At 37.1% G+C, this 16,824-nt stretch overlaps 1 protein-coding gene across 1 annotated transcript; it reads right to left on the minus strand.

Moving 5' to 3' along the window:
* Window positions 1–1,188: 1,188 nt before the first annotated feature.
* lrrc3ca (leucine rich repeat containing 3Ca) lies at window positions 1,189–10,607 on the minus strand. Its single transcript, XM_079845898.1, has 2 exons — window positions 10,484–10,607; window positions 1,189–3,131 (listed from the first exon to the last, which is right to left on the minus strand). Exon 2 carries the CDS (start codon window positions 3,033–3,035, stop codon window positions 2,235–2,237), a length of 801 nt encoding a protein of 266 aa, XP_079702024.1. The 5' UTR covers window positions 3,036–3,131; window positions 10,484–10,607; the 3' UTR covers window positions 1,189–2,234.
* Window positions 10,608–16,824: the final 6,217 nt, after the last annotated feature.

Genomic DNA, 16,824 nt, shown 5'->3' on the forward strand with positions numbered 1-16,824 from the left:
CGTGTTCCAGTTCCTGCCAATATCCAGCAACTTTGCACAGCCATTGAAGAGGAGTGGACCAACATTCCACAGGTCACAATTAACAACCTGATCAACTCAAATGGTGGTCACACCAGACACTGACTGGTTTTCGGAATCTTGGTATGCCACACCTGTGAGGTGGATGGATTATCTCGGCAAAGGAGAAGTGCTCACTAACACATATTTAGACAGATTTGTGAACAATATTTGAGAGAAATAGGCCTTTTGTGTACATAGAAAAAGTCTTAGATCTTTGAGTTCAGCTCATGAAAAATGGGTGCAAAAACAAAAGTGTTGCATTTATAATTTTGTTAAGTGTATGTTAGGATCAATGGATCAATCATGAATACACCCTGCTATTACTGAGACCAAAAAACAATGCCATGTTGGCGCTACAGATAACATTTTCAAGCAAACAGGAAAATCGAATATCCTTTCTTATTCATTTTGCATCCATATAATGCATCCTTTTCTGTCGCTTGCAGTGAAATCCAACAAATGATCCAACATATAGATGACCAGCAAATAGTTTATTTCACTAACACTTTAGAATAAGGTTGTATATAGTAAGCAATTAGCTAACACAATAGTTAAAAATATGAACAAATGAACAGTGCTTGTAGAGCATTTATTAATCTTGGTGAATTTGAATTTCCACAAACACTAATAGATGTTTACCTTTACATACCAACAATGAACAATGTATATTTATAAATGAACTTGAACATAAAGATGAATAAATGCTGTAAAAAATACAGAGCACTGTTTATTCATGATATATAATGCATTAACTAATGTTAATAGAACCTTATTGTAAAATGTAACATTTATTTTTTCTTTCTTTGTTTCTAGTGCTTTAAAATAATTTACAACCACATCCAGATCTCAAATGACCACAGTTATAACCCAGTGAGCTGCCTTGTTATCTACTGTCTACATAGCCAAATGTCAGCACAATCTCAGCTTTCTTGTCTGGATTACATATGATACCTTAAAATGTCTTAGTAGGCAGCTCATTAGGTTTTGGACTTTTCTGAGGAATTTCATGACATACCCCTCGCTGCCTTTCGTAAAGGATTAACAAAATGCTATTTCTTAATTTATGGATATGACTTGTAAAGCTTTGAAGACATTAAATCACGCAGGCAGAACATTCAGGTTGATTTTAACTTATGGTTTATCTTGGCAGACATTCTGAATTATTCTTGCTGGCACTCCACATAAAAAAAACTGAACAATCACACAGTATTGGATGTGACATACCAAGGATCCACTCTAACAGTGCAAACACACTATGTGGTCGTCAACATTGTCTCATTATCTCTAAACATAAAAGTTTTGAAACATTTTAAATCATATTTTTAAAAAATAAATGCCCAGGGTGTTTTCCCTTGAAATGACTTTAACAGTGATTTATCTTACAGTGATTGATCATGAAAATAACAAGCCAACCTGTTTATTTCTTTTAAGTAACAACGTCATTAACGCTGCAGGATTCATGAAGAAAATAGCTTTTCTGTGCTTCCCTAAAAACCTAACCACTGAGCATCAAAGCAATCTACAGTGCTTTTTACGTTTGCACAGTTTGTATACTATGTTTACTGAGACACCTGAAAAATCATTGATGCATGCAAGAATGTGTTGCTCTGTAAAAATTTTATGTTGCCTGCAGGGACAACAACAGTACTTTTTGTAAATACCCAGTAGGACGAGTGCTTTATGCTCCGTGCGTTGCCTGTCAAATGGAGATCTGACTGAAAAAAAGAACCACTGAATGAAAAAAGACAACGCCTCCTTTAAAAGCGTGCAGAGTAGAAAAACCTCTTAGTCAAGATGAGCCTCAAGATCGGCCATTTCTGAATCAATTATTCATCGGAATTGGATTAGATGGCCTCTGTGATTTCCCTTCTTCTGTCTCTTACCAGCCGCGTGTCTGTGGATGGTTTCTGTCTCAGCATGATGTGTTTCACATTTCCCTATTGTGGGCATTGCACTCCACTGGTCAAGAAGCATCCTATGTCAGAATTTCTTTCTGGTTCTTTGGGAGGCTACAGGTCAATCCTGAGTGGTAACTTGTGTGGTAAATGATTCAAATGACTTGTTTTTCCAAGGGTTTGATCAATTTTAACTTTTTAGCCCATTGCACAGTGTGCCCATTGCCTTTTGGCAGCCTGAGAAGCTTCCTCCACATGTCATGAGCACTTGGCCTGGCGCTATACCACAGTGCTGATGGTGGAAGACTCCTCAGACTTGCCCTGCCTGCTGGGCAGAGACTTGAGATACTCCAGGTGGCGCCTGGCATCTTCCTGATTGTGTCTCACATAGTAGACCAGATAGGAGATGACCATGGTGAACCATCCAAACATGGTCACCAACATGGCCACGTCCGTGGTCTTTTTGAGCACCACACACAGGTCCAGGTCTTTGGCCAGCAGGAAAGGCACACCTTGGGCTCCAGAGTCTGAAGGTTCAGACGTCTGACATATAATGCCAGTTAAAGACACAGGCTCTAGGTCTAGGCGTGGAAGGGCTGTCTGCAGCCTGCAGTCACAGTGCCAAGGGTTTCCAGTAAGATTGGATCTTGCGCTAACGCCTTCAAAGGCATCAGGGTCCAGCATCGTGAGCTGGTTGGACGAGAGATCCAGAAACTGTAGAGAGGCTGCCAAGCCTCTAAAGGCTCCAGGTTCAAGCAAAGCCAGTTCGTTATGGGAAAGATCTAGTTCAGCTAGCAGTGGAAGATCATGAAAAGCATTGACAGGGATGCTGGTCAGGAGGTTGTAGTCCAGGTAGAGGCGTCGTGTGTCATTGGGAATGTCTTGAGGGATCTCAGTAAGATGCAGGTTGCTGCAGCGCATGGTCTTGCCACCATATGAGCCCTCGCTGTCTGAACAGTAGCAGTGTTTGGAGCAGGAAGTTGCAGCGTGGTGGAAACACAGTGTCATCAGCACCAAGCTGTGAAACAGCAACCACATGACCACAGAGTGCCGAAGCAGCCAACCTGAGGGTAGCAGCATTGTGGGACGGCGGGCATAATCCCTTTAGAGTATCACCTGTGCTGAGAACATCCAGGAGGCTGCACCAGATATCAAAATCCCCAACAGCTTGCAAGCCTAGAAGATTGAAGAATACCATAACCAGTTAATAGATAATTTATATATATTTCTTTAATATTTCAGACTTCGGAATATGTAAAGGTCAGAATTGGTTTGCTTGCTTCATGTGTGCAATTATTTTGAAGTATGAGAATGTTAAGACTCTGTTTACTGATTACAACATTTGGTAAAAAATTATTCCTCTAACTGAAACACATTGCCCCTAAAATGCATAAATATTGAGATATATTTCAAAAGTTATCAAAAGAATGAATAATGCAGAGATCCTATTTTTTCTATATTGCCCAGTTCTATTTAATAGCCTGCTATTTAACGCAGTCATGCTATTGTTTACATGTACATTCTAGCACTAAATCTAATTTTTCTTTTTCTTGTCATCTGTTGCAGCAATGCCTCACCAATCTCTTATGATTTAAGGATCTGTACATAGCCTACTTTGCCCCTAATTTACTCACAATGAATCACCATATTATAGCCTACCTTCTGGTGTATGTGTAGTATACACAGACACATATACACAGAACCATATATGTTAGGATCACAAACCCATACAGCCCAGATCTAATAAGCAGATTGATGCCTTAACCTTTCAATTTTAATTTACTCATGGTAAATGGTTTGCTCATTGCTCAAAGCAATGGCCGTTTTAGCTATTATTATTTACCCACCGACTTTATAGCCTTTTTGCTACACACGCTAAGCAAGGCTTACACAATTAAAAAAACCTTCAGTGAATATGCACTAATGTTGAAAGGGAAAAGTGGCACTTCCTCAAAAGTGTTGGTTGATTTAAATCCCTGCTATATGCTGGCCTAATTAACAGCTCTGCCGCAGGCATTAACGCAATCCAGGACTGACAAAAGATGACAAGGCGTGTGAACAAGATGTTTCGGGTCTAGAAACTTCAAAAAGGTAGAACAGCTACATAAAAGTTTAAATACTGCTGCCAGATGTCTGCCCTTTTCTTTCATTTTAAAAATCTTATATGAATCACAAAGCAGAGTTACCAAGAAATTTGCACATCTTGGGTTCCATCTGCTCTTAACAATATCTGCGAAATGGTGTTCACTTACACTATGGTTATTCTAATGCCCTGTGAGAAATGTTGCAATTAGTGCAATTAGTGTTTCAGTTCTCACATCTGCCGTTCATGACTGCTCCCTCACACATGGATTTCGGGGCTTCCCTTTGCTCACATAAAGAGTATGAAGTGGCCGAATGTAAATACCTTTTATGAGTTTTCTTTTGTTATAGACTAAGAAATGTTATATATTATATTAATTTAACTAGACAGAGGCCCAGCTAAATAAATAGTTTTAGAGATGCAGAAAATTGCCTTTCCCTTCTCTGGCATTGTGACAAGAAAACTTATTTAGCTTGTCTCAGAGTCTGATGGGCATATAGTGCTCGTTGAGGTGGAAAAAAAGCATTGAGCTGTGAGAGTTGTGTATCTTAAATGTTGTGAGCCAATTTTCTTCCAGAGATCCTGGAAATCTTGTTCATATACATGGCATCATGGATTTTATTAAATACCAACAGATACAAAATGAAAACCTGACTGTCCCAGCCTGGCCAAGGTTGGTTTTTCCAACAGGACAGTGATCCAAAAAACCCATCAAAAAAAAAAAAAAAATTGTCACTGAGCACAAAATTATGCTTCTGCAATGGCCATCCCAGTTCCCTGCCTGGATATAGAAAATTAGTGGGCTGAACTGAAGAGAAGAAGCACCAACATGGATCTGGGAACCTGAAGGATCTGGAGAGATCTGAAGGAATGGTCTCTGATTTCTTGTCAGGTGTTCTCCAAACTCATCAGGCACTCAGAGCTGTTATCTTGGCAAAAGGAGGTTGCAAAAAGTATTGAATAAAAGGGTATGATCAATTGTGAGCAATGTGTATTAGAGAAAAACATTTATTTCATAATGAGATTTTCCCCCATTTAACATTTTATTATCCAATGAAAGATTAGATTAAAAAAAAAAAAAAAATTAAATAAAAGATCAAAATTATTAACAACGCAGATTTATTTATTTTCTTTTGGTCATATTTACCAAGGGTATGAATAATGTATATATATTATATAGTAAGTAGTAATATTATACAGTCAGACTTTTTAAATTAGACCAATCTATGTTTTTAGGTAACTGGCTTAAAAAACGTTATGAACAGCCTTAACTAAATAAAAAATGTGATGAATAACTTAGTAAAAATAGTCTAGTAAGCTTTGCCTTGCTTAATGATGTTAGCTGTTTTACACTCAACCTTTATCCATAACCCTGCAATCCAAAGATACCACGATCAGCAAACACGATTTCGGAAAACCGAAATGTGCAAAGTGACTGACAGATGGAGAAAATGTATTTTCCAATTTATTTTTACTGCAGCGTTAAGCACATTTTACATTTATTTAGTCATTTAAAATGCAAAAGCATGTCTCTTCACTATGTGAAATCCATTGGAAAATGTATATTTGTTATGGATATCTGAATTTGGTGATACACTTAAATATTCAGTGGGGTTTTTTTCCGTTTAAGATTGGCTTTTGAACATATCAGACTTGCAAAGTGTAATATGCTTCTTTATCCTGAACCAAATTTTTATCTGTGTTTCATAAACTTCCCAAATAAATCTTAATTTGAATACTTATATTTAACTTTGTTAGTCTTACCACAAAGACTGGTTGTCCTAAATATTGCAGATGGAAAAGACAGTAGCCAAAATGTTGTACAGTACAAGAGAGAGCAGGCAAGGAATACTGCCCGCTATTCGAACTGGGGTTGCCATTTTGGATATTTAATCCCACCAGCGTTGTGGTCAGTAATCCATAATAATAGTTTCACTTAAGACGCAGCTCATTTTGTCTAAAGTGCAAGTAATGATGAACAACAACTTGCCTTGTAATTCACACTTTTTTATTTATTTTGTCCAGCCTTCTAAAAATAGCTTCCAACCATAGCTCATTAATATATCAGCAGCATATAAGAAGCGGCTATCCTCTTACAAATCTTCAGGGCAACGTGCTCTAGAAGGCAGCTGCCTTGGTTGGCTTCAATAACTTCCAACCTTAACTATTGTAAGAAAAATTATTTAAAAATCCACATAAGCCGCCAGTTTCCACCACTATCACCAAAAACAAAACAAAACAAACACAAATCACTGGTTCTCTTTTAATGTAAAACAGTACTTCTATAGCCCCCAATTATATACAGTGCAATACAATGCAAGCATGTTTTTTTTCTCTACACAAATACTTTGTGTGGGATGAACTAAACTTTAGTAAACTCAATTAAACATAAACAACTAAACTTAGACATGCCTATATAGCATTTAATAAGTATTTTTGAAATGTAGCGAGCTAAACATATGTGACCCTGGACCACAAAACCAGTCATAAGTTGCACGGGTATATTTGTGGCAATAGCCAACAATACATTGTATGGGTTAAAATTATCGATTTTTTTTTCTTTTCTTTTATGCAAAATATCATTAGGATATTAATTAGAGATCATGTTTCATTTTTTAAATGTCCTACTGTAAATATATCAAAAATGTATTATTAGTAGTAATATGCATTTCTAAGGACTTAATTTGGACAACTTTAAAGGCGATTTTCTCAATATTTATATTTTTTTGCACCCTCAGATTCCAGATTTTCAAATAGTTGTATCTCTGCCAAAGTGTCCTATTCTAACAAACTATACATCAATGGAAAGCTTATTTATTCAGCTTTCAGATGATACATCTCAATTTCAAAAAATTACCCTGATTGGTTTTGTGGTGGTGACATATTTTCTTTGCACATACATTTACTCTCCCTAGCCATGTGCAAACCATGATGGTACTTTAACACAAAAAAAATCATTAATATATTCTCAAATAAAATAAAACAATCATTCAGCTATTCTCAACATGAATGGATTAAGTAATCTGAAAGAACAATTAATTTGTTTTCTTTAAGTAAATTGAACAAGAAGCAAAATTATTATTATTATTTTGAGTGCACTTATAATTCTGAATTTTAAAATAACACAGCCAGAAAGAATAAAAGTCACTAAGTTTGTAGTTGACAAATGGTAGCGGACCATTTGTCCACTGCCACTGTCCACTTACACAGATTAAAAATGAAATCGATCTCTAAGTACCTCTTAGTATCACATAACGAGTGGGAGTCTCCTAAAGGAGGAACTGTTTGTTGAAGGGAGGGGGAAATAAGACGTTCTAGACTACAAAAGCAGCTGAAATGCCAGGCAAATACTGAAGGCTGAGACTGAGAGAGAGAGAAAGGAAGACATTAGCTCAGCTTTCATGCTTCAGTGACCAAAGTCTTCCCCTGCCGAAAAACAAACAAACCCCAAGACAGTTATTTACCCAGGTTTAAAAGAAAACTAATTTTAGCCTTGCTGTCCCACTAAGTTTTCTTTCTTAAAGTGGGGAAGTTTGACCTAAGGAAAAATGGGCAAAGTGATGGAGAGGTTAGATAAGCGTCACAAACCCCAAGCTGTACCGCTCATGAATACACAACAGGGTTCTGTCATGACATTTTCGCAAGTGATAGTGTGAGCCGGACACATTAGGAGAGACAGACAGACAGTGAAAGATGAGGACAACAAAGACCTAAAACAGAGATTTGTAGAGCAGTATAGCTGAGAGGGTCAGAAAAAAAAATCAAAATCAATGAAAGCTCAATTTCAGCTGAATGGACAGAGATGGACTGAGTAAAGATTGCAACAAGACATGAGAGGGAATCATGCAGGGGGTGAGGAGAAACCACACAGGATGTTTACATGATTCAACAGAGAGAACAAGAGAGGAAACAAGAGAATCTGAGGAGCGAGTCTTCCATTACAGAAGAGAAGAAAGAAGAGAAGGATGAAAAAATGAGGTTAAAAGGTTCAGGACAGAACATTTTGGGGGAGAAAACCGATGTGACACTGACCCTGCAATAAAAGGCCAACAAACATGTTTAGATCAGAATAGGAGTAAAATAGTGTGTTAGTGATGTAAATGGTGATATTAATTAATAGATGATAGTCACAAATTACTATTTCTGCCTCATCTCTATTGAAAATACAGTACATGTATGTGTTTTGGATGCTTGTCAGCTGCATGGGATTGTTTATCCACCACACTTCTTAACTAACTTGTCTAACATTTTCTCCCTTTGAAAAACATGGCTTTGCTGGTCCATCAGTAAGACCCCAAACCGCCACTAATCAGCACAAATCAACTCAAACCAGCATGGAAATGCATGTGGTTTGAATGGACCAGCCATGGACACAGATATTTTTGTCTTCAGCAATTCCTAAATTTTTCGATGACTTGTCCATGAATTTATTTTGTGTCCAGACTCTAAAACAAGAACATAGTATATTGTGAAGAGAATGAAAAATACAGAGTAGGGACAGGAAAGGAGGATAGAAGCTTTGGCAGAGCTGAACTGAACTGAACTGTACTGCATGACATGCCATTAGATAGAACTTGACTTAGATGATAATTGGCCTAATATTGCCATATTGTCATTTTATTAAACAGTTACTCTTGGTGCTCTATCTGAATGTAAACATTATGAAACAAGACAGCCTGGTAGATGACTGACTCTAGAGAGCTCTAACATGAATTGCAGTTAGAGTAGGTCAGATCACCTATGATGGCCATTCAAATATATCAATGTTTTCTGACTAAATAAAATTGACTATTTCCCCCTGTTTGCTGCCTTTCACATCACAGTTCAGGATAGTTGATATAGGTTCTAGGGACTTTGCACATTCTTGTGGTGCCATTAGCCAATCAGAGTTGCCATGATCAATTGTTTTTTGCAGCTTCAAGGGATAGGCTCAAATACTTCAAAATCAAGTGCCCATAAGCAAAGATGGGAGTAAGTCCTGCACCAGCTGAGCAACTATCACTGAGATGCATGCTAACATAAAGGCTATGTCACTACAGGTTATATAGATCTCTATGGCTAGACTGGACTCATGAATTGTTCAAAAGAACCACGTTTCAGGATTTAAAATCATGTCGCCTCTCCAGGGACCGTAAATTTACTCTTCAACACTGTAAATCCATTTTTCAGTAACCTGAAAATGTGCTAATAAATGTGGTAATATTCAAATTATGTCTAACTTTATTTAACATGACTGAATTACATAATTTTACATTAAAACATAAAGTAATTTTCAGGGTCAGATCAAGTAGAAATATCTTTAGGGCATTGTGTATTTTCAGTTTTAGACAAAACACTCTGTAAAGGTAAAATGAGTGTGGGTGTTGAGAGAACAGTGAATGGTGGTACACAAACAAACAAAAAACAACTATATTATAATAGCTGTTTGATGCACAAACCGTATGTTGAATGTGATGTATGCGGCAGCTCATCGTTTAGTTTAGTTTGTCTTATGACACCAAGAAAAGCTTTAACCATGAGTAACAGTTCTTAGTCTACAAAATATTGTGCTACCTCAACTCTAGTCTTCTTTAATAATTAATTTCAAACAATGTCTGTGTCCTCCTGAATGCTGGAGTGTGTGATAGTTTACGCGGAGCCCCGGGCGCCACCTGAACTGTTCAATTATCTGAGTTAAAAAAAAAAAAAAAAAAATCTACATATATCTGACCTATCAATAAAGCACACAGCATTGCCTATTATCTTGAAGGTCTAAAGGTGAACTGACAAGTGAAGGGATATAAACGAAGTGCAGATTTTATGAGTAGGCTATTGTGTCTCCACATATCAGAACAGTTAAAAACATTTTTAAAAAATGTTATTGTCCCCACTAATTATTAAGACAATTGCACTGCAATAGTTGTTATGCTTCATGTTGTAAGATCTAAATGACTTTGTAATACGTTTTATTCAAGTCAAAATATTATTTAAAATGACTGAATCAACCTGACCACATTAATTTTTAAGCATAACATTGGGTACAAATGTCTCCTCATCAAGTAGCAACTGCACTTTACAATTTTACTTTTTATAGTGTATAGCCTACGTAGGCCTATTAATTAGAATATTTAAGAAAATATTAAAAACGTATCTAAAGGTAACAATTTAATATGCAAATAAATATTTTAGGTAAGTAAAAACAGTTATGTTTTGTAAGTTTTGCAAGAGTTACAAGTGTTTTAGTTAGTTATACATTCATTCACTTGCGTGTGACTCCTGAAGGAAAAAATAGCATTACAAATAAAACCAATAGTTTACGCTATTATTATGAACCTCAATCAAGACTATCTAAACCCTACTGTACAGCTGTCGTGTGTCTTATTTCCTCGTTTAAACGCGTTGGCATGTAATGACCCTAATAGCGAGCGTTAAGTGCGCTTCTCATTCAAACACAAGACTGACTTACATTTCTCCTCTCTGTCTTTTGAAATCTCCTCTGCTCTTCTCGGCATTTGTCATTTGTGCAAATATTCCGTCTAGTGTTGTGTTGAAGATCCGCACGCAGCACGAGCCGTGGACGCGTCTGGACTGAGAGAGAGAGAGAGAGAGAGAGAGAGAGAGAGAGAGAGAGAGAGAGAGAGAGAGAGAGAGAGAGAGAGAGAGAGAGAGAGAGAGAGAGAGAGAGAGAGAGAGAGAGAGAGAGAGAGAGAGAGAGAGAGAGAGAGAGAGAGAGAGAGAGAGCGAGAGCGCACTGATCAGTTTCCATGCAACCAGCCGCACACATCAGCACAGCATCAGCTACAAGAAATTTATTCTGATGCTTGACTCGGTATATTAACTTTCATGAACCACAGTGTTCATTTAGATGTCACGACACCTGATTCAGATATTTTCCATTTATTTTATCTATAAGTTTATTATAGATAAAATTATTATACGAAATAATTTGTTTGCTTATGTCATATTCTTGACAATAGATTCGTTATAGATTCTGAAGTGTAAGTAGCCTATACAATATAGCTAGATGATAGAGAGTGATATGCTTGTAGGCCTACTATTATAACACCTTGCGTTGATTTTTCTCGAGTGATAGAATGTTAAGCCTGTGGTGCCTGTCTAGTCCCATTTAAAGGTTAATCTGTGAAAAGATCACCGATGCCTCCCTCCATGCTGAAACACGACTTGTTTCATATTTACTTTAGCTTTGACCACATGGTGGCTTGACAGAACGTTTAAAAGTAACAAATTAATTGAGCTTCGCTTCTAAAGCCAAAGGCTATTTTTCTACTTCAGTTCCTGTAATTTTGTTTAGACAGCAGGAAAAAAAACCCTTTGGACTGATGAAACTATTCTTTCACATATTTCACCCGACTGTGTTCTCTCTTTTTCTCTGTCTCACACACTTAAACTAAATCAGACAGCTACTTAAAATGATGACCTGAGTGTGGGTGGGCTGCTGTTAATTCTGATTGATCTGTGACCTGCTGGGGCACTTATGGACTTAATGTAACAAGATGTTTGTGCGGATGTGTGTGTGTGTGTGTGTGTGTGTTTGTGGCACTCCAAAATGATTGTCTGTTATACTTTCCCATTACCATGTGATTTGATAACGACAGGGAAATAAGAAGTATGGTGAAGCTGCACGCCTGCACCATATTACTATATTAAAAATCAAAGCAAGAGGGTTGCAGTGCATAATTCATCTTTTGAAATTCTCAGCCACACCATTATTTCACCCTTGAAATGTGAGTCAATCATCCTGAAGCTGCTTAATCTATAGGTGATTGTATTGTGCTCACTGCATGACCTTGCATTCTCTGTGGCTCTTTAATAAGCCCGAACCTTCAGGACAGAACTTGCACACTATAGAAATCATTAGATTTGTGAAAAATAGACTATTGCAGGTTGTGTGTATACATCAGCAAAACTGAAATAATATACTTTAAAAGAATATACTTAAATGCAAACTTAATGTAATGTTTTCAGACACTTAATTGCATGTTTTTTATTCGGTTGTTTTTAGCAGGGTCACTGGCTGCATATTAATAAACTTTTCAGTAAATGCACCAGAGTTAGCCGAAGGTTATTTTTCATCTTTAGTGCCTGCTACATGTTAACATTTATTAACATTTATATATATTATAGTAGGTTACATAGTTTAAATTTATATTAAATGTGTTTAGCTGACCTGAAGTATAGAACGTAAGTACATCTTTATATGTAGGCTAATCAGTTACTTCTATTGTTTTTGAAATATGGTTAAGCATTTTTAGTAAACTAAAATATACTTTAAGGTCATTTCTATTAAAACTTGAAGATTATGTTATGTATTACAATATATGAGTAATTACACATTTATAATGAAGAAGTTGCAATTTAGTATATTTAAAATATATATTAACTTTAATTGAATAACACGCTACAGTAAAATTATAAAAGTACTTATGTGTTTAAGTAATCAACACATCAACATAAGTGTACTACTTTAAAGCATGACAAAATATTATTAAAACAATGATTTGAAATGTATTTTTAAAGTAAAAAAAGTTATTAAAAGTTTACTTAAGTGCGTTAAGAAAATGTTCTCTCTTTAAAGGGTTAGTTCACCAAAAAAATGAAAATTCGGTCATTAATTACTTTCTTTCATGTCGTTCCAAACCCGTAAGACCTTTGTTCATCTTCGGCATACAAATGAAGATCTTTTTGATGAAATCGGAGGGCTCTCTGACCCCTCCATAACAGAAAGATAGTAAAGACATCGTTAAAATAGTCCATGTTATTACCGTGGTTAAACCTTAATCTTATGAAACGACATAAATAATTTTTGATTTTTTTTGTGTGCAAAAAACAAACAAAAAAAACTACTTTATTCAACAATTTCTTCTCGTCTGGATACTGACAGACTAGACGAAATTGTTGAATAAAGTTGTTATTTTTGTTAGTTTTTTTGCTCATAAAAAGTATTTAAGGTTTGAAGTACACTGCAAAAGCACGTTCAATACAATTAAGATCACTTCCTTTTCACAAGGGTAGCAAGAACATCAGATAGTGTAACAACAGAAAATCACCAACTCTGCATAGGTAATAGATATTCCATCAGTATAGATAAGGAGAGAAGAATACCATTATACAAAAGTCTATTGGCAATCAGTCAAGCAGCTCTACCAGATTTTGTCAATCACACTGAACTTCATTGTATCACATGGTCAAGTTTTCTGCATTAATGGTCTAAGCATTACCAGTCATTAGTGATTTGAACAAACCTCTAGCCTTAAGTATTAAGCTTTGGCTCGTAACTCGTTTGTGGGCACTGGACAAGTGATTGGACTATTGGACAATTCTTGTCTTCTATAAAGGCAGACAATAAAATTACCAAAAATATCCATAAACGTATAATAATTGAAGGAAGAACCTGAGTCTGATCTTTTCATCCAACAAAAACACATTTAAGCAGGCTGAAAGCAGACCAAAGCACTTCAGACTGACGTGGAAGTGGATTAATGTACAGAGAATCTTTCTCATCATTCAAATTCAATCATCTCATACAAAAAGGAAACACAATCCACCCCTTAACTTAGACTAATTCTGTGATAGTCTTGACACAAAGAAAAAGGCAAGTGGTTACACAAAATTAATTCATTTAAATTTTCAACACATATTTTTACTTAATGTCTTTTAGATACAACAACTCAATTATGTTGAGTATATTCCAGTATATGTGTTACAGTAAATAGAAATACCTGTTAATGATCAGTTATGCTGTATATTTAAAACATTTCTGTAGATATAGCAAAACATTTTTTTTTTACATAGCTATGCAATAAAGAAGTAAAAAGTTACTTGCACTAGGATTAGTGACAGTTCCATCATTGTTGTCACGTACATCCTAACTGCAAACTGTACTTTTCACACCAATGGTAACCACAAAAAAACTTTGACATGACACATGACAAGAATGTCTCTTAAATGTAATAATTAAACATAATTGAACATAGTGTTACAAGCACGCCAGGCTCCACCCTCTCAGACTCAACGTTCACAGTCACCTGAGTATTAATAACACACACCTGCACGTCATCAACACTACAATCACCTCCAGCACTTAAGCCCCACTCTCACAATCAGTCTTTGTCCGGTATCGTTTGTACACGCACTTGCTTATGCCAACAACGGACTCACCTGTGTTACCTACCTGTTCTCCTTGTCTCCTGAGTGTCTCCTCGTCTTGTCTCCTGGCTCCGTGTCTCCATCGCTCCATTCCTCCGTCGACCTGCTCTCCGTGCATCCTGCAAACCCAGACGTATAGTATCACCATTGACATTCACCTGGCGTCACCCTGCCGTCACCCATATCATCTGCTCATTACCTGGTCCTGTCAATAAACTCTGTTAACCCCTGTCATCAGTTCTCCGTGTCACCTCTGTTTGTAACAGAATACCAGACCAACACCGCACAGCACCAGGATGAGCACCCTGGATCCCTTCAAGGAGCTCGTCAACGCCGTTCGGCAAGCTCTTCCCTCCAGCCCACCTGCACCTTCACCATCGAGCACTTCCGGAATCAACACCACCGCTTCTTCGCCCCTGGAATGCACCAGTCCAATGGCCAGACCGGCGCTCTTCTCTGGTTCGGCGGAGGATTGCAACGGATTCCTTCTACAATGTTCGCTGGTCCTGGAGATGCAGCCGCACCTGTACCCACACGATCGCACCAAGGTAGCGTTTATCACCTCGCAGCTAGCTAGGAAAGGAAAACTCTGTTAACCCCTGTCATCAGTTCTCCGTGTCACCTCTGTTTGTAACAACAATCAGGTCTTTCCCTTTACTCAAAACACATAAAATAAACACTTTATTTCAATATTTCCTCACCTGATCCATCCCTATGCATCATCCCTGTGCCGGGAACTAAAAATCTACTGCAGTTACTGCAACAAAAAAGACAAATTTAGGTAGTCCCAAAACAAATGGATTAAGTAAACTTCAATTTTAACATTTAAGTGGATTGATCGCAATGATAATAAGTTGTGTTCAGTAATTGTGTCGCTTTAGCACATTTTAATTCAGGTTTTTTTTTTCATCTCCCGACTATAAACCAATTGATCAAACACAGCCATCAGGTGTGTGGAAACTTAGGTGCTTAATTGTGAACTCAACAATCAGGGGTAAGCACTATAAAAAGGCAACCGGTGAGTTTACCTCAACAAAAATGGAAGGCAACGTCACAGTAAGAGGAAGAATGAGGATTAGAGGGGGAGCCCATGGAGGAAGAGGGGAAGAGAGGGGAAGATGCGATTCGCGCAACCTTGGTTGACCATGAGTACCGAGTACCCATAGGTTGACATTGAGAGAGGCTGGACAGAGAGTTCAGAGAGGGAAACCTCTGTTATTAATTCTGTTTCATCATGACTATATACAGGCTAATTTCTTTCTTTTTTGATATTGGGGTAAAATATAACTTGCACAAGTTAACAGATTTGGTGAGTTTCATCCCAAGACAACTAACATAAAATCATACAAAACCAGCTGAGGACCTTAAGGATGTTGGTGACTGTTGGTTCTGCTCTCAGGATGAGGCCTGGGTTGGGCTGAATATTGGCATTCTCTGCTGTCTTCAGTCTGGGAGCATGTTCTCTGTCCTCAGTCCTGGGGAAAAAGAAAAAAAAAATGACACAGAGAGAAAAATTAACAAGGAACACCGATCAAGAATGTGCATGTTGATACATTTTAATGATAAAAGAAAAAGATAAAATGTTCTGACCATACCGTTTTTCAGTAAGATTGGTGGTGTTCGACTCCGACAGCAACCCCAGTTTATTACACTCCTGCAGTAACAGACTCAAGCAGTCACAGCTACACACACACACACACACACACACACACACAAACAAACAACACAGTGAAGAACAGCCTTATAACTGAACAAAAAGTCCAAAACACACATGGAGATTTAATGGTATTCTTGAAGAATCATATACACATCATTGTACATAATTATATATTTGTGCAAGCGCCATCCTCTACCAGTTGAGCTAACACGGAATTGATAAATATGTCAGTCATTTTGAATAAAAGCAACATGATGTTTCAGTCCATACAAATCATTATTCCAGCTTCCTGTGGTTCAGCACATAACTAACACAGGTGTTGGTAGTGGCGACATACTTGCATCTCTGGTCGGCTTTATCCAGCAGCGGAGTGAGATTCAGAAGATATTCAAATGCCACGTTCACAGAAACGTAAAATCCTCCGTAAAATCCTGACAAACACACACGTGGACAGGTCAGATGGTGAGATTAACATTTCAGTAATCTGGACTGACATATTTTGATGGCAGACATATAAACAGTCAAATAATTGTACCTGTGTCTTCTCTCCTTGTGGGTACTTCTTCAGCCTTAGTAAAACCTGAGGAATCTGGAAATGGAATGTGAAAAAGTTGAATTTTACTCCATAAACAACAGCTTGACTCTGTGAACTCCAAAAAGAAAATAATTATGTCTGAAACAAAGTCATGTAACATCGATAAAGAGTCTTGTTCTTTCAATTAAGGGATTGTTTACCAAAACTCATAATTTGCTCACCCTCATGTTTTCTCAAACCCATATGATTTATTTTCTTCAGTGAAACAAAAAGCTGCTTTTCCCCATACAACAAATATGGACAAATATGAGCAGATGCCGTCAAGCTACAAAGAGGATAACATTTTCAAATATTAAGGTTACATTTTTAAATGGGACTTTTTTATAGTACTTCAAAGTTGTTTTCACGTTGTTTTTTGAGTTTTACAGCTTCAGTCCCCATTGACTGC

Source organism: Gobio gobio (assembly GCF_949357685.1).
Source record: "Gobio gobio genome assembly, chromosome: 20".
In the NCBI taxonomy this organism is placed as follows: domain Eukaryota; kingdom Metazoa; phylum Chordata; class Actinopteri; order Cypriniformes; family Gobionidae; genus Gobio; species Gobio gobio.

What these genes read in the sequence shown, in the direction of transcription:
- lrrc3ca (XM_079845898.1), bottom strand. Translation starts at nt 3,035, where the DNA reads ATGCTGCTACCCTCAGGTTGGCTGCTTCGGCACTCTGTGGTCATGTGG.